General features: G+C 41.0%; 1 protein-coding gene across 1 annotated transcript in view; it reads right to left on the reverse strand.

Moving 5' to 3' along the window:
- Positions 1–27,935, reverse strand: part of UNC13C (unc-13 homolog C) — a 688,103-nt gene that overhangs the window by 484,431 nt on the left and 175,737 nt on the right. Inside the window, exons 5-7 of the mRNA XM_029574856.1 lie at positions 26,985–26,990; positions 18,601–18,672; positions 10,623–10,842 (exon numbers count right to left, since the gene is read on the reverse strand). Coding sequence (XP_029430716.1) covers positions 10,623–10,842; positions 18,601–18,672; positions 26,985–26,990 — 298 coding nt within the window. The remainder of the gene's footprint in view (positions 1–10,622; positions 10,843–18,600; positions 18,673–26,984; positions 26,991–27,935) is intronic.

Genomic DNA, 27,935 nt, shown 5'->3' on the forward strand with positions numbered 1-27,935 from the left:
GGACCACAATCAGTCTCTTCTCTCTCTCTCTCTCTCACACACACACACACACACACACCAGTCATACCCTCAGGACCAGTTTCTGTCTCTCACACACCAATCATCTCTCCAACCAATCTCACTCTCTCTCTCTCTCACACACAAGCACACACATACCAGTCATCTCCCTGATCCATCTTTCTCACACGGACACACGTCACCTCTCTGGCCAGTCTCTCTCAATCACACAATGCTCTCGTTCTCTCTTACTTACACACAGGCTTTCAATCGCACACATGTTCTCTCTATTTCACTTATACACAAGCTCTTAATCACACACATGTTCTATCTCACATACAAACAGGCTCAATCACACACATGCCCTCTGTCACAGCCACAAGCCAGCCAAAACCATGCTCCATCTCTCTTGCACACACACATTGACAGACACAAGCACCCTCCCTGACTCACATATACACCACACACATACAGAAGCACCCTCCCTGTCTCACATACATGAAGCACCCTCCCTGTCTCACATACACATTACACTCTCACAGAAGCACTTGCTTTCAGACTTACATGATTTTTCACTTTTACTAAAAATGAAAGTGATGCTCCCAACCCTTAAATAAGAAAACCACATTCCTATTAGAAGGCGAAATGACACCCTTCCTGCAGGTTCTGTCCTCCCAAGGGACAGCCACCCACACCGTACAGCTTCTCTTGTTTTACGCTTTCAGGCAATAAAGCAAGTGTCTTTCTTCAAACTATCAGTCGTATGATTATTCATGTGGGAGATATGGAACAGAAAGACATCCTTAGTCAGCTTCCCTTTTAAATGGGAAGATTCCAGTCTTAGTCATTTAAAAATATACATTTTCTAAAGGCTTAAAAAAAAAAAAAGAAGCAAAACCGTTTCAGATTGGAACTATTCTAGTCTTCATGCTTAAATTATGCTTCAAAAAAAACCCCAACAAACCCCACCAGGCATCAGTATCTTAAATTTGTGATTTTGCTGAGATGAACATTTTAAATACTTTAATTTTTTTTGCTTTAGTATTTGTCTCTACCCACTTTAAGTTAAATGTTGTTTTCCAGAAGAGGGTTGCTTAAAATTCAGTAATTTCATCTTTTATCCAACTTTTCAAAAGTTGCGCTACCAGCACAGATTCCTTTCTCACATACACACTACATCCACCCACACAGAAGCTCCATTCCTTTCTCACATACACATCACATACACACACACAGAAACACCATTCCTTTCTCTCATACACACCACATACATAGAAACATAGAAATGATGGCAGAAGAAGACCAAATGGTCCATCCAGTCTGCCCAGCAAGCTGTCACACTTTTTTTTTCCATACTTTTCTGTTACTCTTGTCCCTTTAAATAACATTTTTGGTTCTATTTCCCTTCCACCCCCACCATCATACATAGCAGTGCTGGAGCTGCATCTGAGTGAAGTATCCAGCTGTAATAACCTGTAATAAGCCGGCTGTAATAAGCCAGCTTCTCCCACGCTTGTTTATCCAGCCTGTGAATTCAGTCTTTGTTGGTTGTTTGAATATAAATCCTCCTTTCATTCCCCCTGCCGTTGAAGCAGTGGGCTGCGCTGGATATGTATTCTAAGTGAAGTATCAGGCTTGATTTGGGGTAGTAACCGCTGTAACAAGCAAGCTACACCCATGCTTATTTGTTTTACCCAGACTATGCAATTCAGTCCTTGTTGGTATATGTCTGAATACAAAACATCTTTTCTTCATTCCCCCTGCCATTGAAGCAGAGAGCTATGCTGGATATGCATTGAAAGTGAAGTATCAGGCATTTTTGGTTTGGGGTAGTAACCGCCGTAACAAGCAAGCTACTCCCCTGCTTTTATATGGATGCAAATCCTTTTTTCCACGTTTCCTCTTGCTGTTGAAGCATAGAGCAATGTTGGAGTCGCATTAACCGTGTGTATGTTTATTGAATAAGGATATTCATCTCCAGGTAGTAGCTGTCATTCTCGCAAGCCACCCCCATGCCTCTTCTCTTCATTCACATCCTCTAGACTTTATTGATCCACAGTATTTATCCCACGCCCCTTTGAAATCCTTCACAGTTTTGGTCTTCACCACTTCCTCCGGAAGGGCGTTCTAGGCATCCACCACCCACTCCGTGAAGAAATACTTATGACATTGGTTCTGAGTCTTCCTCCCTGGAGTTTTAAATCGTGACCCCTGGTTCTGCTGATATTTTTGCAATGGAAAAGGTTTGTCGTTGTCTTTGGATCGTTAAAACCTTTCAAGTATCTGAAAGTCTGTATCATATCACCCCTGCTCCTCCTTTCCTCCAGGGCGTACATATTTAGATTCTTCAATCTCTCCTCATAAGTTTATTTTATTTTTTTTTTTATTTAATGAGTTTTATATACCGTCATTCGGTAAAGCCATCATAACGGTTTACAAAAGCTCAAAATGCAGGATTTTTAACAATTGAGCAAAAAGGACTAACAGGAAGTATATATATATATATATATATATATATATATATATATATATATATAAGTCATATGATGAAAACCCTCCACCTTTTTGGTTGCCCTTCTCTGGACCGCCTCCATCCTGTCTCTGTCCCTTCGGAGATACGGTCTCCAGAACTGAACACAGTACTCCAGGTGAGGCCTCACAAAGGACCTGTACAAGGGGATAATCACTTCCCTTTTCTTACTCAATATTCCTCTCCCTATGCAGCCCAGCATTCTTCTGGCTCTAGCTATTGCCTTGTCACACTGCTTCGCCAACTTCAGATCATTAGACACTATCACTCTAAGGTATCTCTCCTGCCCCGTGCACATCAGCCCTTCTCCCCCCATTGAATACAGTTCATTCGGATTTCCACATCCCATATGCATGACACTGCACTTCTTGGCATTGAATCTCAGCTGCCATATCTTTGAACACTCTTCCAGTTTCCTTCAATCCCGTCTCATTCTCTCCACTCCTTCCGGCGTGTCCATTCTGTTGCAGATCATAGTGTCATCCGCAAAAAGACAAACCTTACCTTCTATCCCTTCCGCAATGTCTCTCACAAAGATATTGAACAGGACCGGTCCCAAAACTGACTCTTGCGGCACTCCGCTCAACACCGCTCTCTCTTCAAAGTTCCATTCACCATCACACATTGTCTTCTGTCCGTCAACCAGTTTGCAATCCAGGCCACCACCTTGGCACTCACTCCTAAGCTTCTTATTTTATTCACCAGTCTCCTGTGCGGAACCGTATCAAAAGCTTTTCTGAAGTCCAAGTAGATGACATCGAGTGCTCTTCCTTGATCCAATTCCTTGGTTACCCAGTCAAAAAAGTCTATCAGATTTCTCTGACAGGATCTTCCCCTGGTGAATCCATGCTGCCTCTGGTCCAGCAATTCTCTGGACTGTAGATAGTTCACTATTCCTTCTTTTAACAGCGACTCCATTACTTTTCCCACCACAGAGGTGAGGCTAACCGGTCTGTAGTTACCAGCCTCTTCTCTGTTTCCACTCTTGTGAAGCGGGATCACTACCGCTCTTCTCCAATCACTCGGCACCACTCCCGTTTCTAGGGATCTATTGAACAGGTCACACAGTGGACCCGCCAGCACATCTCTGAGCTCCCTCAGTATCCTGGGATAAACCTCATCAGGCCCCATGGCTTTGTCCACTTTCAGTTTCCCCAGCTCTTCCCATACATTCTCTACTGTAAATGGAGTTACATCTACTCCATTCCCCTCTATTTTCTTGTTAACTAGCGACGGTCCTTCTCCAGGGTCTTCTTTAGTGAACACAGAACTGAAGTATTCGTTTAATATTTCTGCCATTTCTTCGTCTTTCTCCACACATTGATCCTTTTCACCTTTCAATTTCACTATACCACTTTGAACTTTTCTCCTTTCACTGATGTATCTGAAAATTGTTTTGTCACCTCTCTTTACCTCTTTGGCAATCCTTTCTTCCACTTGACTTTTTGCCGTCTTGATTAGGGATGTGAATCGTTTTTTGACGATTTAAAATATCGTCCGATATATTTTAAATCGTCAAAAAATCGTTAGGGCCACGATACAATACCAATTCCCCCGATTTATCGTTAAAAAATCGTAAATCGGGGGAAGGGGGAGGGCAGGAAAACCGGCACACTAAAACCCCCTAAAACCCACCCCCGACCCGGGTTCCGGACCGCCGCTGAACGACCTCCTGCAGTCGATCTCCTGCCAGCGCCATTTTCCGTACGAAAACGATTCGCGGCAAGAAATCGCTCCCGGAACCCTGCTGGACTCCCAGGAAAATTTTGGCCAGCTTGGGGGGGCCTCCTGACCCCCACAAGACTTGCCAAAAGTCCAGCGGGGGTCCAGAACGACCTCCTGCGTCGAATCGTTTTTGTCTATGGCTGCCGCCATTTTGCGGCGGCCATTTTGAAAAATGGCGCCGGCTGAAGACAACACGATTCTATTGAGGGAGCCGTTCCGGACCGCCGTCGTTCTGGACCACCGCCGGATCCCCAGGTAATTTAAAGCATTGGGGGGGGGGGGGTTCGGGAGGGTGGAGGATTTAATTTAAAGGGTCGGGGTGGGTTTTAGGGGGGTTTAGTGTGCCGGCTCACGATTTTAATGATTTTTCACGATAGTTTACACACCCAAACGGCAACAATATGATTCCCTCCCCCTCCCAGCCGAAATCGATCGTTAAGACGATCGAGGACACGATTCACATCTCTAGTCTTGATTACTTTCTTTGTCTCCCTCAGTTCTACCAGACATTTATTTATTTATTTATTTATTTATTTATTTAAGGTTTTTATATACCGGCAATCATGAAAACATATCTTGCTGGTTTACATAGAACAGGAGTGCAGAATATACATCAAACTAGAACAGTGGTGACCGAAGGTGCAGTTACATTTAACAAGGGTAGCAGAACTTGGAGAAAGGAGGAAGAGATAGGAAAGAATAGAAATGGTTAAACAATAAACAAATTAAATGCTATATACAAAAGGCATGGTTAAGGGCTGAATGTTTGGAGGAGTCATTAGAATGTGTCATTAGATTGTGTCCGGGAAAACTTGTATTCCTCCCTTTGGGATCCTTTATATTTCTTGAACGCTGTTCTTTTAGCCTTTATTTTGTCAGCCACCTCCTTGGAGAACCAGATAGGTTTCATTTTTCTTTTGCTTTTCTTTACTTTTCAAACATAAAGATTAGTTGCCTTGGTAATTGCTCCTTTTAGTTTGGTCCACTGTTGTTCCACATCTCTCTCTTTCTCCCAGCCTATTAGTTCTTCCTCCAGGTACTTCCCCATTTCATCAAAGTCTGTGTTTTTGAACTGCAAAACTCGGGTCCATATGCTTCTTTTCCGTATCCTTTTTGTGATATTAAACCATACCGTTTGATGATCACTGGTGCTAAGGTGGGCGCCCACCTGGACATCAGAGACATTATCTCCATTAGTGAGCACTAAATCGAGTATAGCTCCCTCTCTTGTGGGTTCCATTACCATTTGTTTGAACAAAGCTCCTTGCACACCATCCACTATTTTTCTACTATTGTTAGATTCTGCAGATGGGATTCTCCAGTCTACATTCAGCAAATTAAAGTCTCCAACAATCACCACTTCTCCCTTCTTTCCCATCTTTTGGATGTCTTCAATCAGATCTCTGCAAAGCTCTTCCTTTTGGTTTGGAGGCCTGTAAACCACTCCAATAAAAATGGATGTCCCATCTTTTTTTAGGTTGACCCATAGTGCTTCTTCATTGCCCCATCTTCCTTGCAGCTCAGATGCTTGGATATTGTTTCTGATATAAAGAGCCACTCCTCCCCCTTTCCTATCCTCTCTGTCCTTGCTTAACAAGTTATACCCCGGTATTGCCGTGCCCCAATCGTGAGATTCCATGAACCACGTCTCCGTGACAGCAACAATGTCCATCTCCACCATTAGGGCTCGCAGATCTGGAATTTTATTGCCCAAACTACGAGCATTTGTGCTCATAGCTTTCCAGCTTTCCTCGTTCAGGTTACTGCTGTTCCTGGACTCCTTTTGTGACTTTACTTTTGTTATCCACTTCTCCCTTTCCATTTGTGCAAGGGAATAGATTAGTGCCTTTGATGACAGATTCGTCCAGCACAATGAGCTTTTTCCTTTGGTTACTGATCTGGAATTCCTGTATGCATTGGGTTTCTTCTTTTTCAGATAACACTTCAATCTTTTTCTCAAGAACTTCTTCAGTATTTAATACAGAGAAGGCTTTTTGTACTTGTTGCACTTGTGTCTCTGCATCAGAGGTTCAATCTCTTGTGTCATCTGCATCAGAGGTTCAATTCTACCAGAGCCCTCTGTAATCATGTTGTTTATTGAGTTCCTTAATGCCCTGTGTGAATGGGGGGGGGGGGGGGGGGTAGACTTGTGGGTTGCACAGCTGTCAAGAATGGGTGCCTGTGGGTCACAGGTCTTATCCTGCCTGAGCCCATTGTAAATCTCTTTATCCTTGACTTTTGGTTTTCCTGTGGTAATGGGGAATTAATTCCTGAATATTGTAAAGAGGATGAGCCTCTCTTCTTTGAAGCTAATTGAGCTAATACACCCACACAGAAGCTCCATTCCTTTCTCACATCACATACACACCACATACACCCATACATTAATCTTAATAGTATAAACATACTAATAAAAATAATATTTCAAAACAGCTGGTGAAGAATTAAAAACTCTAACAATTTGTTTTCAATTTCTCAAACACCAATAAAATATTTCAAAACAGCAGACACATCAAACATCATCCAAAAATTAAAACTAATAAGGATAAAATAATGTATGCTCTCCATACCTGAAATCTTTTGATTTCTAATCACTCTGAGAGTGTAATGGATTAGTGAGTGGGATGCATAAACTTTCTCCTCTCTCTCTCATAGATAGATATCTATACATACACATACATACGCTCTCTCCCTCATAAGTGCACATGCTCCATCTTACATACACAGGCTCACATGCACATGCTCCCTCTCTCTCACACACATGCTCACATAAGTTCCATCCTACATATACATGTTCACACATGTTCCCTCTTACCTACACATACGCACATATACATGCTCAGACACACACATGAAGAGAACATCCTATGCTTCAATACCTCAATTTTTCCTAATATAAACTGAATTTACTTCTAAAAAAAACAAACAAAAAACTTACTATTTTAAACCTCTTATTCCATTATCCCTAGAGCTTGCATCTGTCTTAGTGCTCCCTCTCACATACACACATGCATGCTCAGACACCCACACACAAATACACCCACACACACACACATGCTTAGACACCTACACACAGACACAGACATACATGCTTAAACCAAGGCCTCTCCCAGCAGCCCCAGCCCTCCACACTTCTGCTTCAGGGCAGGTTGGAAACTGCCTTGCAGCTTTTTTTTTCCCTTCAAGTCGCCTAGAATCATCATCTTTAGAGTTTGCATTTGTCTCAGTGCTTCCTCACACACACACACACACACACACACACACACACACACACACACACACACACATGCCTCCTCTCACACACTCATGCTCAGATACCCACGCACAAAAAGACATCCACACACACATGCTGACACCAAGGCCTCTCCCAGCAATCCTGGCCCTCCATTTCTGCTGCGAGGCAGATTGGCAACTGGCCTGTGGCAGTTTTTTTCCATATGGTTGCCTGGGAACCACGAGGTCCTCCAGGCTGCAGCTCTTCAACTTGGCCATGCAGCTCTCCAACTGATCTGGCCGCGCGGCTCTGAGGCTCTTCCTCCTTTTCACTGTGCGGCCGGTGCCTTGCACTTGTCTTCTTTTTGCTGCGCGACAGGTTGCAAACCACCATGCGGTCCTACGGGTCGCCTCCTCCTCTTCTTTGCCACGCAGCAGGTTGGAAACTGCCGCTCAGCCCTGCAACTTTCTCATCTTTGCCGCGTGGTGGTTCGCAACTTGCCATGTGGCCCTGCAAATTTCTCATCTTTGCACGGTGGAAAACTGCCACGCAGCCTTATGGCTCTTCCTCTTCTTTACCACGGCTTTGCAGCTCTTCATTTTCATCGGGTGAACCACCGCACAACCCTGCAACTCCCTCCCTTTCATTGTGGGGCCTTGCAGATCCTCCTTTTCGCGGCAGCACCAGCAGCTCCTTCAACTTGGTGGCGTCCCTCAGATCTCTGCCCCCTCCAGGCTGCCACCCTGTGCAAATGCACGACTTGCACAATGGGTTGTGCTGGCCCTGTTGCCTACCTAGAGTTTAAAGAAGGCTCACAGGTCTTTGGTCTCTTAGTGAGAGCCCTTTTGCCCCTAAAGGGTATCAGACTTAACAACTATTGTTCTGTAACAAAGTAAGAAGGACCCTCTGGCAGGAAGTGCACAATAAGGTATCTTCTCTGAAAGAAAACTCCTTAGGGCAAGGCTGGGAGGCCCTACCAGAGAGTGGAAAAAAAATGCATATTTTTTTATTTTATTTATTTAAAATCTTTTCTATACCGTCGCTAAGTTATATACCATCACAACGGTTTACATGTAGGCACATATTTAATGTAGGTAAAAGTGTACTTATAGTATATTCTAACAGGTGCTGACAAAGGTTCGGTTACAATATATCATTAGACAAAATAATTTTTAGAGAAGTGGGTCATGACCGAGTATACTGAAGGTACTTTCACGGGTAAATTTATCATACGCTGAGGTAGATTTTAAAAACATACGTGCGCGCGAACAAAAGTACACCAGATTTTATAAGATACGCACGTAGCCGTGCATATCATATAAAATCCAGGGTCGGCGCATGCAAGGCTGCGCAAAATCGGCAGCCTGTGCGTGCCGAGCTGTGCAGCCTGCCTCCGTTCCCTCCGAGGCCGCTCCGAAATCGGAGCGGCCTCGGAGGGAACTTTCCTTCTGCGCGCGCCACGTGGTGGTTCGCAACTAGCGAACCACCACGCGGAATAAATAGGCAAGGAATAAATAGGCAACAGGGCCAGCACAACCCACTGTGCAAGTCGTGCATTTGCAAAGTTTTAAAATCTACCCCATAGTGTTATCAATATGCTAGTTGTGATGTGGGGTTCATAGACTACTCTACTGTACCGTCCTAAGTACTGTGTGTTGGTGCTTATCTGCTTATTCCTGAATAATTTCTATTCTCCCGTCTCCTTGTAAAATGCTTGTTTAAAAAGCCATGTTTTTAAACTTTTCTTAAATGCCTTGAGATCACTTATATCCTCTCTGTAACTGAAACCCTGAGTGTTAAAATGACTGGGCTAAATAATACCGAGTCATCCAATCAAAAGCCTCCTGGTGGGAAGGCCTGAAGAGATGGATGGCTCTGTGTCTTCTAAGGACAGGGATAGTGGCATCTAGTGGCCAGACCCAGAAAGGGGTGCCACATTTAAATTAAGCATTAACATATTGTGCCAGGACTTAACAGCAGACAGATGGACCCCAAGTCAAGAGTTGCAGACCAAGTTGATTATTTGGGTACAAAAAACTGGATGTTATCAGCATATAATTTATATATATACTGTCAACAGAGATATTTGTCAGAGGGGTTTAAGGAGGCAAGACTAGGAACCAGTCATGAATGCATCTGCCCAATATCTGAGTCCAACTTTAAGTGAGAGAGCAGGTCTCAATGGCAACAAAAGTGAAAGGGTTAACTGTATATGGTCTGTCCAGCTCAGTGGTCTGGATACGATGACTGGGCAGGGTCTATAAGAGAGCATAACCTATAGTAAAAAAAAAAATAATAATAATCTCTGTGCAACATTTATGCATAGGTCACTGAACAATCTGTTTCCAACGTAATGCAGACTTCGTGTTTCTTCATGAGAAGGAGGTAGGAGTCACATATTAACATGCTTATTAAAATCCCCCAGCATGGGTTCAAATGTATTACAGAGTTACAGGAAGACTGTGTGGCCCTGTATTTGATTCTGCCCTGTGCAGCACTGATTAGGTGGGGTAATGTTAATTCTTTACTCTTACTCTCAACAGCATCATTCTCTAGATGCAACATATGATACCATTGATTAGTTATAGCAGTTTAGTGTCATTTGTCATTCCTTTGCTTCAATGCATATTTTAAGCAAGAAATTCCTTCTGAATAAAGATTTTTAACAGCAGGCACCTCAACAGGGAGTTAAGGCATTTCTTTTGCTAGGACATTCATTACCATTAACATATCCCAAATGTGGTCATTCAGGAAGAATCTTAATGAAATAAGACGGCAGGAATTATATTACTGGAGATGCAATGAATGCTGGCAGCCCTCTTAAGCTTTCCTTTGACAATATTCTGGTGTTCAATAAAACCAAAGAACCTAGAAACATGATTCCCACTCTTCCGGCTACAAATTGCACACAACAAAAAGTATCCCCCCCCCCTCCCCAAGTAAAATCTGGTATAATAAAACGTAAACATTGCACTCATTCCTCAACATCCAAGTGCAGTCTATTAATAATTAAATAACTCATCTGACCTAGGCAGATTAAGAACAGGTATCGATTAGCTGTCATCATTAATTGGGATCTATCAGCGCGTGCCCTACAGTATGTCATCGGGTTATGAAGCATCGTGGCAATTACGTCAGCTGTCAAAAAATACTTACTCTGCAAACAGTCGGCATTCAGGAGGTCTTGGCACTTTTCATGGCATTTTACGCCACATTCTGTGCACCTCATGCCTTGTCTGGCGATGCCCCAGAGCAGCCCTTCACATTCGTAGCAGTAGGTCGGGGTTGTTGCCGTCCATACTTCAAAGTTGTGAGGGGTGGTTGACGAGATTGGATAGATTAAAGCCTGTAGTGTCTTTCTGAAGACGTGCAATTTCTGTTGAAGTGAAAGATCAATAGAAATGTTTTTTACATTTAAATGTTTCACATTAGTCAGTTGCAGTTGTAAGATATTTATTACAAAATAATAGATTGCGACAGAATCAATGTAACATTAGAGCACACACAAAATTACATTTATCAATGAAATAATTCTTTTATCACTTAACATTCACATAGGACCTGATTTAGAAAGGCTTGTTTAACATTCTGTGTCTATGGGGAAAATAGCATAATAATCAGTCCATGCTGTACAGCAGAAACCAAATTTAGATCAAAAGCTGAGGCAGGAATGGCGAGAGGATAACTTGAACCTAAAGCTGAGAGATTGATAACTATAACATAGGACAGTGGACAATGCAGAAGATGGTTCACTGCAAGCAAAGGAAAAAAAATGGAAAACATGCAGATTCGGTAGCACAGAAGCGGAGATACTTTTTCTGTCTTGAGACTGAGTACTTTGGGCTGATGCCAGAAGTCTGTACACAGAAAGGCAAAATAGCATGGCTCATCCCCTGAAAATATAGACAGTTAGACACACTACAACACTGTCATTACCAGGGAAACTCTGGGATCATAATCCTGACACGACTTGCAGAGAATGAAGAATGAATGATCACAAGGGACATTCCCAAACCAACTGACATAAAAACTCAATGCTAGAAAACCAGGCAAAGGGCCTTATTTACTTTTGAAAAGTTTAGCCAGATAAATTCTACAGCACCATATTTTCAGGGGCATGTTTTGGGATGTGCCTGAAAAACAACGCATGCAGATTGAATATTTTAAGTCTCTGCTCGTTTTAAGGTAAATTTTAAGATCCATGTGTGGGCGTCCATATGCACGTGGTTCCCGGGGTGCACACGAACGAGCAGATTTTATAACATGCACGCACCAGCACGCACATGTTATAAAATACGTTGCCTGCGCACGCGAATGCCAATTCACGCACGTAAGGGGGGAAGTTTTACTATATGCGCACAGCAACGTGACAGGCCCTAAATCCAGTTCCCTCCCAGTCCGCTCCAATAAAGGAGCAATGATATTAAGCAGTTTTTTTCTGCTTTTCTGTACAACTTTTGGGAGTGCTCAGTGATTAATGCCTGCTCCGGGCAGGAGTTAATTTCTGAGGGCAAAAATGTGCGTATTAGATGCACTTTTTTTTTTTGCATTGGGAGTAAATAACTAATAGCCTTTCACATGCATTTGCATATGATGAGCACTATTAGTTTTGCCGCACATTGAACGCGCATTGTGGAGGCACTAATCCCCTTAGATTAGGTAGCACCTACACAACCCGGGTCTAACTGCGGGTTAAACAGTGTGCTCAGCCCCTTAATAAGAAAGAATGCCCTCTTCCCTGCTCTCACCTTGTCCCTCCTTGATGCCCCCCCCCCCCCCCCCCTCCTCCTTGACCCTCCGCTCTGTTTGCAGCCCTCCCCTGAGCTCTGGGAGAAATAGAGCTTCAGGCAGCCATTTCTCCAAGAAGCGTGCTAGGTTACTGTCCTCCACACTTTCTGCTATACCGATCTAGCGAACATTGTTTCGCCTTGATCTATTCTCCAGGTCCTCTATCTTCTCTTCCTGTTTCTCTACCAATTTTGTCAGCGAGATAATTTTTCCTGTGAGAGCACTGGAATCATCCTCGAATGCTGAGGTTCGTCCTTCCAAACACATCTAATCTCGGCCCAATTTCATTGAGCGAGGATTGCAGCTCTGCGATCTGCTCTGATAGTGCAGTAAAACGGCTGTCCAGAGCGGCCACCACTGCTGCTGTAATATCAAATGCAGAGGCAGCGTGTGATAAAGAAGTATTCAATTCTCAGCAGTGTCAGCCATCTTGTCCACACTATCTGTCTACTTATCCTTCTCCTTTCTCACTCCCTTTAAGGGCATAATCCACGAAGATCTTTGCATATCTTTGTCTATCGACATAAGTTGTCTTCACTATGTGGAAATTGATGGTTAGTAAGCAGGGATGTCCAAGATATCTTATGGATTGCGAGGGATGGTATTCAGAGCCAGCTCAGACACGTCTGCTCTGACTCATTGCATCACGTGACTTCCTTGAAATGTTTTTAAGGAAATCAAAAATGTTTTAACTGTGACCACCTTTAGCAAGAGGTTGAGAGAGTTCAGAAAGTTTGCTCTGGGAAAATATTGTCATTCAAGTGACAACAGTATAACTGTTTTAGAATTTCTGTTATAGTTAGAGAAAAACTGAGAGGATAAAGGGACTTCTGCTCTTATGAGAGGGTCTAAAGAGGTCCTATTAAAGAGAGAAATTACCTGAGAGAGACAAATATAGTAAAGCACAACATACTTTTTATAAAAAGGGAAAACTTTAAGAGTGACTCTGAAACAATCTGCGTGATCAGAGTGAGTGAACATTATTTGTAAATCTAAACTTCCCTGTGAAGAGGGAGGGAGGGAGTTTATTTAAAAGACAGAATATGTGGCACGCAAATTACCTGCCTATTTCAGGAAGAGAGAGAGTGAAAATTTTGAATGAGTGAGAAAGAAAGAGACCACATCTCGCCCATCTTAAAAGAGACCACATCTCGCCCATCTTAAAAAGCCTACACTGGCTTCCCGTCAAATTCAGAATTCTTTTCAAAGTGCTGTCAGTTACCCACAAGGCACTACACAACTTGGCTCCACTCGAGCTCAAAATCCCTCTCCAATTCCACACCTCTACCAGACCAGTGAGACAAGCCTATAGAAACAACCTTCATATCCCACCGATGAAGTCAGCATTAAGCAAAAGAGCTTTCTCCACAGCTGGCCCCAAAATCTGGAACACTCTCCCGCCAGAACTCAGATCAGTGCAATGCTCCTCTACATTTAAAAAAGACTCAAAACTTGGTTATTCAACCAAGCTTTCCCATAACAGTAACCTGCGGAACATCCCTGCCAATGATCCTTTCGGTGGAAACCCACTTGAGAGCTATTGTGAGCTATTTAGATCTTCCATAGAGCTCACGTAAACTTTGGCAGTCAAAGATCATAACCCACTCTTATAATTACCAACTGTTTATTTAACCTACATTAGGCACTGTATCTCTTACTTATGCCTACATTAGGCAATGTATCTTTTAAAATGTTATTAACCCCATATATACTTATCCAAGTTATATCGACCTGTTCATTGTAAGACATTTACTTGTCAATGTTACTGTTAATATGTAAACCGAATTGATCAGTAACTCTGTTATTGGAAAGTCGGTATATAAAAATGCTAAATAATAAATAAATAAATTGCGATATTAAGTAGGAGGAACACAATCTTTAAAAAAGTTAAAAAAAAAAAAGTTTTAAAAAAAAGTGCCAGCGGTCAGGTTCAGGAAACGGATGCTCATTTAACAAGCACCCATTTCCCATTCAGTGCCTGCATTCAACGCGATTGTTTTGCATCGGCCCTTAAGGGGTTCTAACAACCTGACAGCAGTTTGGATGCTTCATGGTAGCTGAAAAGAACTGAGGTCCACTCTTTACTGTGGGGGTCCAGTATTAAATGCTATTTGGTCTTTATTTATCTTAGACACCAGTATCTTATCTTTTTTTTTTCCTGTATGTGGATCCAGGGGGTGTATTGGGTACCTGTATGTTTGCCAGATCTTTTCTTTATTTTAATTTCATATTTATCAATGAGGGATAGATTGAGGTTTATATCCTGGAATATCAATTATTTAGGCTCTCCTATTAAAAGAAAGAAAATGTTACAGGTACTGAATAAGTCTAAAGTTGCAGTAGCTGGCATACAAGAAACTCACTTATCAGTAGCAGAGAGTGCTAAATTATGCTGGGACTGGGTGGGAGAGCGTTACTGACAAAAAAAAAAAAAGAATGATCATAGGTATTAGGGGCATATAGGTTACAGAGTGTGATCCGATTTCCTTCGTCTCCTAATAGGATAGCATAACGCCCCCGGGAATCTTTGAAGCTCCTGTATAACCTGCAATGGGACGTTTTTATGTATCAGTATGACAACACCTGCAGACCTGGTAGTAGCAGAGGCATAACGTAACTTCCCCAACCAATCCCTTTTTAGCTTCTGATGCTCTAGATCATTTAAATGTGTTTCCTGCAGGTACACAATATCAGCAGCTTGCTTTTTTAAAGCTGCAAAAATCTTCTTCCATTTAATTGGAGTGTGAATTCCACAAATGTTCCAGGAAAGCAACTTTAGAGTGGATTTACCCAGGATTGCTTTAATGTTTATATAATACAAAAGAAAAAGCAACATCATGAGGTGGTCGCTCCCCCAGCTAAGGTGACTACCCAGAGCCCCATCAAGATTCCAGACCCTTACCCTCGATAAGCTACACATACTAGGAATGACATTCTGTACAAATCTCCACCCACCCAAGCCCCCAGCCACCCCAACATCCAATACCAAAAAGTGTGAGATCACCACATATACCTAAACCCCCACAGCCCACCAACATCCGTCCCCCAAAAGAAACCCCCCTACAAATAGGAGAACAAGGAAGTATGTGCAACCAGCTCTCACAGAAACAAAAGCCCCTCCATTGATACTTGAACAGCCATATAAGATCAAACCATAGAGAACACAATGCTACTCAGAAACACAATGAAAGATTCTGTGTTCCCGGTACAGAGCTTGACAAATCCTGTGAAATCTCAAGGTACTAAAAATAATAATAATAATTAGTGAAGGCTTTCAAAATCCCAAATGACCAAAAAAAAAACCAACCCCAAAACAATCATTCTGGCCTCAAGAGGCACTGCTCTACGATCTCGCAGCAGATTAACGTAGCAAATGTAGACTCCACCACACAAGAGAAAAAAAAAGAGAGAAAATCTTTAACTGGCTGCAAACCCATTTTAGCTTTTTCCAAATGGTCAACTGGACTTGCTCCTTCTGACATGGATTGACACCAACAAACTCCTTCTGATAGCTGAACTCTAAGTTTTGCCGGATACAATAGAGCAAACCTCAGGCACAATTTGTGAAGGCATGTACAGAGCGGAGAGAACTTCTTCCTGAATCGCAGAAAGCTTCAAGGAGTAACCTTGAAAAATTAAAATATTTTTGTTGTCATATGTGAGTTTCCTCCCTGAGTGTATTGCTTGCAGAATCTTCACTTTGTATGCAAAGTCCAACAATTTTGCAATTACTACCCACGGCTATTCCGACTTTTCCTGCCGGGCCCCTAAAAAATGTGCCCTTTCAGTATGTAACAGTCCCTGTGCAGTGTTTAGGCTAAGTTCATTCACCAGCCAAGATTCCAAAAAAATGTGACAAGATATTCATCAGCCAGACACTCGGGGAAGCCAACAAATCTTAGATTATTCTGTCTAGAGCAGTTCTCCAACTCCTCAAGCTGATCTTCTTGTTTGTTAAGGAGCATTTTCAGAGCATTCACCTCCTCCCTGAGGGCTGCAACAGCATCCTGATTCTCTGAGATTCTGTTCCATCTCCCCAAAGCAGGAGACCATTCGTTCCGAAACATCCAGCTTATCAAATATTTTTTTTAACTCCGGCTCTAAAGTACCAACCACTGCTGTTTTCGATTCTGTGATCGCTGCTCCATTTAGAAATGGAGACTCGGGTGGCTGTTCCTTTGCCATCTTGCTGGTGCAGGGCTTAGGCTTCTCCTTTTCTTTCTCCTTGTCTCGTTTTGCCAGACGAGCCGACATTCCAGGAACCGGGTCCCAATAAGTAAAACAAATGAACCACTCTCAAATCAAGCTCCAGAAGGAACCAGGGAGGGCAATGGGGATGGATATGGCAAAGAAGGGCACGAGTGAGAGAATTCACAACTCACTCCATCAGGTGATCTCAAAGGTGAATTTTAAAAAACATTATGTGCGCAAAAATTAGTATATACGTGTATAAGTAGCCGTGTACTGTGTATTTTAATAAAGCCATAATTACCCGCATATATTCACTTTTGAATGCAAATATACATACATAAAAAAGGGGCAGTCTAGGGGCATTCCTGGGCAAGGCCAACGCATGCACGCACATTTAACTTGTTATTTTAAAAGATGTGTACAAAAGTATCTTTTCCAAATTACTTGCATATTTTTCCATCTGCATAAGTAATAATAAACATTTTATTGTCTAGCACTGACTGGGGGCAGGTCTGAGTAAACTCGGGGGGGGGGGGGGGGAGTTCAGACTGTAGAACCAGGAGGGTTTTGATGGCCTGGAGAAGGAATGGGCAAACTGATGGACCTATAGGTAAAACTGGTAATTTCTTTGAGGTGTGCATGTTACAAAATTAGCCAACTTATAAGTGGAAATAGGGACTTGTGTGATTAAGTCTGTGTTTACTTTTGTGCATAAATTATATGCACATATATGTTTAAAATATGTGGGTAAAGTACGTAGCTTCAATGCATTGAATGTATTTGCGCATAGGCCTACATATGTGTGCATCTTGTATAGCAAACATTCACATATAAAATATGTGAAACCCCCATTATAAAATACTATAGTAAAATTGTGCATGCCCATATACACGTGTATGTATACAGGTGCATGCATGTTTCAAAGTTATTCTCTCAAAGGTGAATTTTAAAAGCCAGGTGCATGCCAAAATTGGGAGATGGGCACATATTTATTTATTTATTTAACACTTTTCTATACCGACCTTCATGAATAGATTCATTTCAGATCGGTTTACATGGAACAAGGGGTCTAAATTTAATAAACCATTTTAACAAGAGGCAAAGTTACATAGAACAGGGAGATAGAACTTGGGGGCTAGGGTAGCCGGAGACAAAGGACAGCAGAACTAAAGAGAAACATAACGTCGAAACTAGGCGGGGCATCAAGTCAGGTAAGCGGAGTCTGATTAGGTAGTATATTGACGGTTTGGAAAGTTAAGGGAAGGCTTGAAGGAAAAGTCAAGTCTTAAGTTTTTTTTCGAAAGGTTAGAGGGCAGGGTTCCAGTCGGAGGTCTGTAGGCATGTTATTCCAAATGGCACTTGAGCATGTCCTCCTGATTTTATCAGACACTGGGATGCACACAAGTGCTGATGCATGCACATCTCGTATTGGCCAAAAATGGGAGTGATGTGGGCGTAGCACTGGCATTCTGGGGCGGGGCCAAGAGACGCGCACGGATGTGTGCCTAGGTCCAGTGCCATACAACTTTACTTCTGCTTTGGAGGAGGAATATGTTTTAATAAAACTATTTCCAGGCATCTGGGAGGTGTGTAAGCATCTAGAATAACTGGGAGGAGGACAGGCAAAAAAACCAAGGGAGTTTGGAGGACCTGGCTCTAGACTGGGTGAACCGGTGAAACACTGGTTATGGCGCGGATGCGCGCCAGTTATAAAATTCCCTCACTAAACGCGGCTTAAACCTGACTTACGCTGCTGGGCATGCATAAGCTTATAATTAGGAGCCCAGATATGCGCACCTAGGCTATTTTACAACGTGTGCACATATTATAAAATCACTATGTCTCTGGGCAAGTGCCAACGCACATGCATATATGTGTGCCTGTGCACTCATTTGAAAGTTACTATCTCTGTACACAGAGAAGAACCTTAACCCAGGCAAGGACTGTCATTCATATCACAGTCAATCCCTTGTTCTACAGTGACACTATTAACAATGAGAACAAAGCACAATGAAATTCAAGATGGAAACAAATATTTTACATATGTTCAGAGTGATCATGATGTAAAACAATTATTCACTCTGTAGGTTTTTTTTTGGGCTTTTATGCATCTTTTAGCTATCTGTAAATACATATAGAGAAGAAAATTACTTACTAGTTCCTCATTGTTTAGGGATGTTCGGATAACCATGGCAAGTGATATGCCAGTCTTTCTGGCAGCCAGTGTCTGTGTAAACCAAGAAGATAAAATTAACAGTAATACAAACAGTAGACAAGCACTCAAACAATTTAGCAGATCCATTGTATGAAGCAGAATACATTTTAATAATTGTTTTCAAAGAGAAAATAATACCTTCTATCTCTGTGCACCAGATATTGATTTGCAGTTTGAAAAAATGAGAGCCATTAAAATGGAGTTGATTTAAACAGAAGATAACTATGAAAATAAAACCCTCTCCCATGTAAAACAGTATCAAATTATATACAATGGTAATGGTAACTTTTCTAATGGGTCACAAAATGTGTTTTCTATATTAATTTTGCTCATGTGCTGTCCCGAGTATGTGAGGTCAAAATTTCCTGCACTTGGCTTACAAGAGTTTAATTTCGTAGCAGTTGAGAAAATGATGCATATTTTGGGAAAGTGTCACATAATCTTCACTTCTTGGACTGACCAGTATGAGACTTTGAGGAAGGAATATTTTGAAAGGCTGCTAAATTTGTTGATTGCTAACGGGTAAGCAGTTGGCTGCAGACAAGAACAAACAGGCAAATGTGAATGCTATAAATATAAAGTAGGAAAGAGCCTAAAAAGATATTATAAGAAAGATGCAAACCAATATTTGGAACAACTGATTTGGAAGTGACCACTGACCAGTCGGCCCTTAAGCAATGAAAAACAAGGTAAAGAAAATTACTAAAAGCATTGGTCTCTGGCGATACGTTAAGCACCCAGAACGTTTTAGTGTTCTGCTGTGTAACTTTTAACATTTTTATTGCATGTAAAAAGCCTGCAGATAAGGTTGCAACAGCCTGAGCACTGCTGATTTGAAAGGGGAATTACGTTTCCGCTCAGTTTGAAGACCGCATAGATCGGGGTCACAGGAAGGATCAGACACAAGAGTGCAGTATCATGAAAGCTATTACATAACTTATAAAAGGCAGGTCAAGGTTTGGAGGAATGGATTAGCAAAGAAGCAATTTAGACAGAATTTACGTAGATGGCTGAGCAGAGTACAGCCCACACTGTCAATGTCAGTAAGCAAGTAGTGGAGACCCGTTTGAGATAGAGAGTGACTGACAGTTTTAGAAATGGTAAAATTAAAGCAATAGAAAGATTAAAGCAATCTCCCTATTTAAAGTAGATAAGGTGAAAGGGTCTATTCATGCAGAATTGCAAGGACAGGATCTTGCATTGCATATGCAGGAGCATACACTGTGGTTCACAAGAAAAAAAACCCCATAAGGGAACCACTCAACATCTGTCAATCAAGTACATCACAGGACAGGATGATGTAGAAATATTTTGACTTATTTATGTTTTATTCCGCTTTTCTATTTTTCAAAGCAGATTACCTTTAGGTACTGTAGGTATTTCCCTATTCCCAGAGGGCTTACAATGAATATACATTTTTTAAAAGCCACAAGCCACTCCACATACTTTTCATCTAGAGGCCATCAAAATTTGACAACTTCGCAAAGACTTTTGGGTCAAAACAAACTGAGCCAAAGTGTGTTATGTGAGGTTTTTTTTTAAACATAAAGCACACATTTTTCAAAGAACTCTACATAAAAAACAATGTAGCACTTTTCTATCGAATATTGGGGGTGAAAGTGGTTGATGATTATTTAAAGGTTTAGGGCTTGATTTATTAAGCTTGCTTTCTCATAACACAGAGTGGGGGGGGAAAGCCTTAGAAATGAGGCTGTTAGTGAGTTGAGGAGACGTGTTAATGTTAGAGATTTAGCATGGATCTCTGGGAAAGGTGTACAGTATCCATTTGGGCATTTCAGTTCTTGAATGTGCTCAGCATACAAAAGGGGCATGCTTAAATGACCCAATAAAAAGTCATATGTAATAAAGATTACATACGTGTTACCAAAACTATCCTGATATGCATGAAGAAGATAATTTTCAAAGAGCTATATGGAGAATGCATGTGTAAAATTAGCATGTATATTATGCATGTAAGTAGCATATACAGGCATGTCCTATTTTATAAAGCTCGAGAGTACATGCATACTTTCAGTATCGTGTGTAAGTGTTGAAGGGGTGTTCCACGGTGTGGTTTGAAAATTATGCGCACAAGCTGGTATTTTGTAAGTGAAATTGGTAGATATATATAGATAGATATATATATATATCTATATATATCTTCTCAAACTTGTCCATACACTTTTACAACGGCTAATTGACTCATGCAATTGAAATCACACTTGCCTTTGTCTGTAGCTTTTGGGTGATGTGGTAGGGATTCAGGGTGTTGTGCTGGATGGTCTAGGTAAATTGGTGAAGGTCTGGGTGAACTGGTGGAGGTACTGGCAAAACTAGTGATTCCAAGTACGCACACAACTACGAATGTTCAGAAGAGGAGTACGTGCATGCTTTATAAAATATCTGCCTCCAAGTTTAATTCTAGGTTATTACACATGCAATGTTATAATTATTACACATGTAAAATATAGCAGGTGAATTTTCAAAAGGCTGCGTGTGGAAAAATTAGCATACACTCACATACATGCTACTTTATAAACATCAAAAATATGCACATACATAAGGGTTCGCGAGCAAATATGCTCTGTCAAAAAGGGACAGTCTGGGGCATTCCAAGGAGGGGCTAACATATACGTGTGTATGTTGCTTTTTTAAGAGAACACATATAGATTTGGCAACTTGTGCAATTTTACACCTGCTAATTCTCTTGCATAAGTGATATCAAATATGTTTATTCCTTATTATTGGCTGGGTAGGAGGTCTGGGTGAACTAAGGGGAATTCATTCAAGCTGAAGAACCAGGAGAGTCTCGAGGTTGGGGCTGCCATCGTGTTAAAGGGCCACGAGCCACGTTCTTTTGTGTCACAATGTTTGGCTGCGACACAAAAGAATGTGCCATCAAGCCCGATGTGTTTTCGGGGGAGGACCCTACCATTATGGCAATACGACCCCCCCACCCACCCCATGATGGTGGGATCCCTCATGGCAAAAAATATAGCAGCTTGATGAATCTAGGCCATAGCTGGCCAAGTTGAGCTTTTTGAGACTTATCTGGCTATTTTACTTAGCCAGTTTTTTTTATTTTTAAACTTATCCAGCCAAGCTAATTCTATATTCACGTGTTTCTATACATATGCACAAATATCACAGGGTAAGTTTCTGCATATTTTATAACTAGTGTGTATATGATACACGTGAGTAAAAAAAATAAAATATTAGGGTAGATCTACATGCTGCCATATATGCATGTTCTTGCATGTAGTTTTTAAAAGTTATCCCATGAGGATAACTTTCAAGTAGCTGCGCGCATGTCCATTTTCGCATGTAGATGGGCATGCAAAAATCTACTTCTGCATTTTATAACCTGCATATATATGATATAGACATTTTATAAAATACATATAAATGTACCCTGCAACATGAATCACATGTAAAAAAACCCAAAAAAACCCCAACAACTTGTGAATACACATTGCTCTTATGCAGATACGTTTCGATTTAAATGGCTATGTAGCAGCATTTATCCAGACAAGTTCCGATTTACCTGTCTACATAGCAGCAAGACTGCTACTTAGCCAGATAGGTCTTAAAAGCACTACTTATCCGACTAAGGGGGTTATTTTCTAAAGCTTTCTCGCATGCGTTAGGGTCCTAACGCATGCGATAAGGCCATATCACATGCGAAAAGGGCCTTTTTGCATGCAATAATATGCAAATTAGGGAAAGGGGAGGAGTCGGGGCAGGGAGGGGGCAGAGTCAGCGATGGTTTCGCTGCCGGCGATAATGTTACTAACATTATCGTCGGCAGTAGCATGCTGAATAGCACCACCGTTCACAATGGCGCTATTCGGTGCAAAAGCCGGCAGCCGGCGCACCTCCGTGGTGCGAAGGCTGCGGGCTGTCTCAGGCCTGCCCCCCCTTTGCCCCACCCGGCCCCCGTTTTCACAGGATTCATCATTCTGCAAAGAATGATGAATCCAGGCCTAAGTCAACTGGATAAGCTTGAAAATTGCTTCTTATCTGTCTATCTTACTTATCCGGATAAGCAAGATAGATGGATACGTCTGCAACTTATCCAGATAAGTAGCTGCATTTCTTATCTATCTTACTTACACAGATAAGTTGCACTTTTCAGACTTATCTGACAATCTGACTTAGTCAGATAGGTAGTTCTTTTAAGACTTATCTTTTATAAAACCACCAAATATGTGTACAAGTGCAGATGCACAAATATCTCACATCAAGGGGAAAAAGGGGCTGAATGGGCACGGGTCATGGGCATTCTGGGTCAGGTGAAGAGACATGTGCGCATGTAACTAAGCGAATGCAGCACGTGTCCGATTCATTTCAGCGCAAATTTACTTCTGCTGTTGATCAAGTGTAAGTCTGAATAGAAGTATTTATAGCCACATATAAATACTTGAGGGAGCTGGATAAACTGGGGGTAGTGCAGGCTAAAGAACCGGGATGGCCTTGATGACATAGGGATTGAGTGGGCGAACTGGTTTAAACTGGTGATTTCATCACTTGTGCTTGCAAATGCTGGCAGTTCCCTGCTGTTTGTATAAATGCTTAAAATTAGGAGCATTAACAGAACGAAGTGTAGAGGAACATAAATCAAGAAGTTTTAATTTGTACACGGTGCATCTCCATTCAATTTAAGGTGCAAAATCAGTGAAAGCCCAACGCATAAACGGTTCCAAATAAGATTAAGAGACCAGCATACCTGGGTCCCTCCCGATTGCTTCATCAGGAGGGACACTGAATTTGCACCTCAAATTGAATTGCGATGCACCAGTTTATAAATTAAAATTTCTTAATTTACAAGCCCTCAATTTGATATCTATTCCTCACACTTTGTTCTGTTGGTATTTCACTATTACAGTGTGAGTTGTTGACATCCACTATTGGACTCGTTTAAAATTAGGAGCACACATACCCACGCTAATCCTATTTTATAACATGCTCGCATACTTGCATGCATGATATAAGGTTTCAAAACACCTCTCTGTGCCCCACTTATATTTAAAATTAATAGTGTAGGATAAGGAAGGTTTTGTACATCTTCTGCAACATGCCTCCGCAGCCTTGTACACAGAATATTATGAATTGTAATCATGAACCAACCTCCTTCCTACCCTTGATTTTTTTTTTTGTATTTTATGTGAAACAAATCCTTTGTGAAAAATATTTTTTTTTGTGTCTTGTGCTTGTTTAAAAACGGCTGTACAGCTCAAGCTTCACTACTGCATTTAAACATTCAACGCTATCCGCATCTATTCAACCGCCGCTGTAAGCGCTCCAAAAGCCTCTTTTATATCTAAATATATAACTTTGGGTTTGTAGTGAGTTCCCGATCAACTTAGCTTATTCATGGAATTTAGATATAAAAGAGGCTTTTGGAGCGCTTACAACGGCGGTTGAATAGATGCGGATAGCGTTGAATGTTTAAATGCAGTAGTGAAGGTTGAGCTGTATAGCCGTTTTTAAACAAGCACAAGACACAAAATTTTTTTTTTTTCACAAAGGATTTGTTTCACATAAAATACAAAAAAAAAAAAATCAAGGGTAGGAAGGAGGTTGGTTCATGATTACAATTCATAACATTCTGTGTACAAGGCTGCGGAGGCATGTTGCAGAAGACGTACGAAACCTTCCTTATCCTACACTATTAATTTTAAATACAAGTGGGGCACAGAGAGGTATTTTGATAGATATATTTGACCTCACTAATAGCGGGGATTGATTGTATATTGTCGGATATAAGGTTTCAGCACATGTGATCGCGTGCCCATATACACGTACGTATGGGTGCCCGCATGCTTGTTTGAAAGTTACCATCATGTTGGACATCAGTTTTCCATGCTTTTCATTTGAAAATGATCCCATCAAAACTATATGCACGCAATTACATCTGATAATTGTGAGCAGGTACTTTTGGAAAACCTTATGTACATATGGTTGGTAATGCAAAAGTAGGTGCCTAAGTGTAAACCCCTACCTGACCCCACCCTGAGAATGTCTCTGCTCACTGCAGGTGCTCATACAGGATAGAGGCATGTAAGTATACCCATGTATAGGGCAGGAAATTTCATTATAGATGATTCTCTCAGGTAAAGCAATGTTTTACCTGTGGAAATGACTTTGAAAATTACCCTACCTATGAGCAAGTTAAAATCTTACCAAGGTGCAGACTACAACTATTTTAGCATGAGTTTTATTGCATGGGCTCCAAAGTATGCTGCGTCATGTGTTACTGCCTAAGAAAATGATTTTTAAATCTAAATATACTAATTCCAATCTTAAAAATAAAAAATTGCATCACTGAGCCCCTTTGCCATAAATAAAAACCCTCATGTATTGATGTCATTTATGTATGAAAGCCTATGGTATCCATTATGTAACTTAATAGTTTGCTTTTAAATAATAATTATGCAATTGACCAAATTAGGTTAAATGGGTAATTAAAGTAATCTTATTGCATTTCTTTTTAAAATATTAGATAAAGCTTGAAACCAGTTTACTCTTCTCATGAATATTAGAAATAAAATACAGTTATCAACTGAAAAGAGGTTATTTCCATAAATATAATTATCACCTGACACAGGGTGCCTTGCATGCCCATAATCCTTGCTGAATCAGGCCTACATTTTTTTTTCATTTTTTAAGTGGCTATGATTGGTTTAAGGATCTGGATGGCAATAAGCTAGAGGTTAATGTCATAAATTAACTTGAATAAACTAGCTCCTGGCTTTCTTCAGATATTTGACAGAAGCACAGAAATGACAAGAGGAGGAAGAGATCTTTTAAGATGGAAAAGATTAGACCTTTGTACATTATTTGTCTTACAAGGGGAAGAAGGCATCTCTCTAACCATACTTATTCTGTCAGTATCGATTCCATTTGGGTAGAAGCCCTACAGATAAAAGCAGAAACTATTATTTTAAGCATTTAAATGAGCTAAGATGATTCTGCTGGACTGAAACACTCTGAGTGCACAGAGCAGATCAATACAGAAAGCTGCCATCTACAACTGCCTCGCAGATAAAACTTGCAAAATTAAAAACTGAGTACACTATCACATACACCGTTCCATAAGATACATAACGTATAGTTATTCAGCCCAGACTAAGGTGAGAGGGATATATCTTAAGCAAATTCATATTTCCGTGTTTTATTTTTTTTTAAAAAGTGAATGTTTTTAGAAAAAAGGGAACAAAAATGATACACAGAGGTTTATTTTAGCAATACTTATAATCCGCTATCTCCGTATTATAACCAACACAGAGTACAGAACAACATTCATAATAACATAAAGTAATAAAAAACAGTTAATATACATAAACAGAACAGCATACAATATGTATCAAAAATAAAATGCCTTAACTTGCTTCCTAAACAACTTAATAACCAGGATAAAATATTTATTTTTATTTAACTTATTTGTTACTTATTAGTAGGGTTTTAAAAAGTTAAACATAATGAGAAGGTAAATACAAGTTTGCAAAAGTACTTTTAACAGCCTTATTCAATACAGATCTCTCTCCATAGGAACAGAATGGGAAGTGGTTTCCGAATAAGGTCAAAAAATCCTTTCCTGCCACTGACACACCTTAAAACAATGACTGACGGGCTGGCCCAGTGGCTCCTTAGTCCTGCTGCTCCCTGCTGGGTTGCGGGACCTGGCTTTGATTCCTAGCTTAGATCTTTAGCTCACTGATTCGGCCATTGCTGGGCATGCTTCGCAGGCATCATGCGCAGTCCCCTGGGTGGAAGGAGTCTGCACAGTGGCCAGATTTAAGGCCCATTACTGCAGGGTTCCAGAAGGAGCCCTAATGTACGCTACCCGGCTGGGAACTGCTGCTGAAATGACTGAAGTAAGCTGGGTGCGGATATAAAATAAACTAGAAGCTCATATGGCAGGAGAAAGCTGCTGGATCAAAATTAAAAAAATCTGTTAACAATGCTCTCTTATATCAAGCAACAGTGCCTGGAAAACAGCACATGCTACCGCGCTTGAACTCCAAAATACGGATTATATACTAAATGCATTGGTACATCTCTTCTCTAGCACTTTTAAAAAAAGTCTCAGTATGAGAAATTGCTGAAATTTATTTAAACACCTTATTCACCTACTTGTGAAGCTTTACTAAAAATGCTATGGATTCAATATTTCCTTCTAATGCTGTTGGTTTAATATCGATGATGGCAGCAGTGTAAAGTTTTATGGTCCATAATTTTATTTTGGTTATAAGATTACCTTTGATTTGCCACTGAAAATTCTAGAGAAAATGGAATTTGCCCATCGTTATAAAAGTACTCACCAAAGCCTGGAAAATCCGGTGTACACATGAAAAAAAAAAAAATCACAAACAATTTTAGTAATTAGTCAAAACTGCTGAAAAGATGGCAAAACATGACAAAGTATGCTGAGCAGTGTCAAAGGCATTATTTCTAACACACAGACATGATTACCGGTATATTGTCATGTACAAAAATGCCTGCTACTGTTCTCTCTTCTCGATTCATCTTCCACATCCTTATGGCCTGGAACTAAACGAGCTATGCTTTGGTTAAAAAAAAATATTCAAGACACAGTTACAAAAGCAAATAACCGTAATAAAAGAAGATAGCTAATCTACCTCATTTTGTGAGGGGTACCTCCACCGCTAAATGCGTAATTTTAAATCTGCATATACTTTATTTTTTATTATCTTAATTCCTTTCGTTTTCCGCAAAAATAGACTGCATGTGCGGGTTAGTGCATACCTTCTCAATCATTTCTAAGGCCAAAAGGATAGTTCATTCCCTAGGTCCATTTAAGTCCATGTTTACACATGAACCCTGGCTGCCTGAAAACTGCCCTTCCTCAGTGCAGCTATGGGGCCGATGAAAAAAACAGGCCGATACTGTAAGAATCGCGGGAGAGTGGGTGCTCCATGTTGAGCGCCCGTTCTCCCAACCCGCGCCCAGCCACCTCTCCTGGGCGTGCGATTCTGTATTTAAATGAGGGGTCGCGCTAATAAGGAGATGCTAGGGACAACAGTGCATCCCTAGCGCCTCCTTATTAGGGTAGAAGTGGCTGTCAGCAGGTTCAGACAACTGGCACTCAATTTTACTGGCATCTGTTTCCTAACCCGCTGACAGCCACAGGTTAGCAAAACGGATGCCGGTAAAATCGAGCGTCCATTTTTCTAACCTGCTGACCGACAGGCAGTTTAAAAAATTTTTTATTTTTTATTTTTGGTTCCTCCGACTTAATATCGCTAGGACAT

Source organism: Rhinatrema bivittatum, chromosome 13 (assembly GCF_901001135.1).
Source record: "Rhinatrema bivittatum chromosome 13, aRhiBiv1.1, whole genome shotgun sequence".
NCBI classification, from domain to species: Eukaryota; Metazoa; Chordata; class Amphibia; order Gymnophiona; family Rhinatrematidae; genus Rhinatrema; species Rhinatrema bivittatum.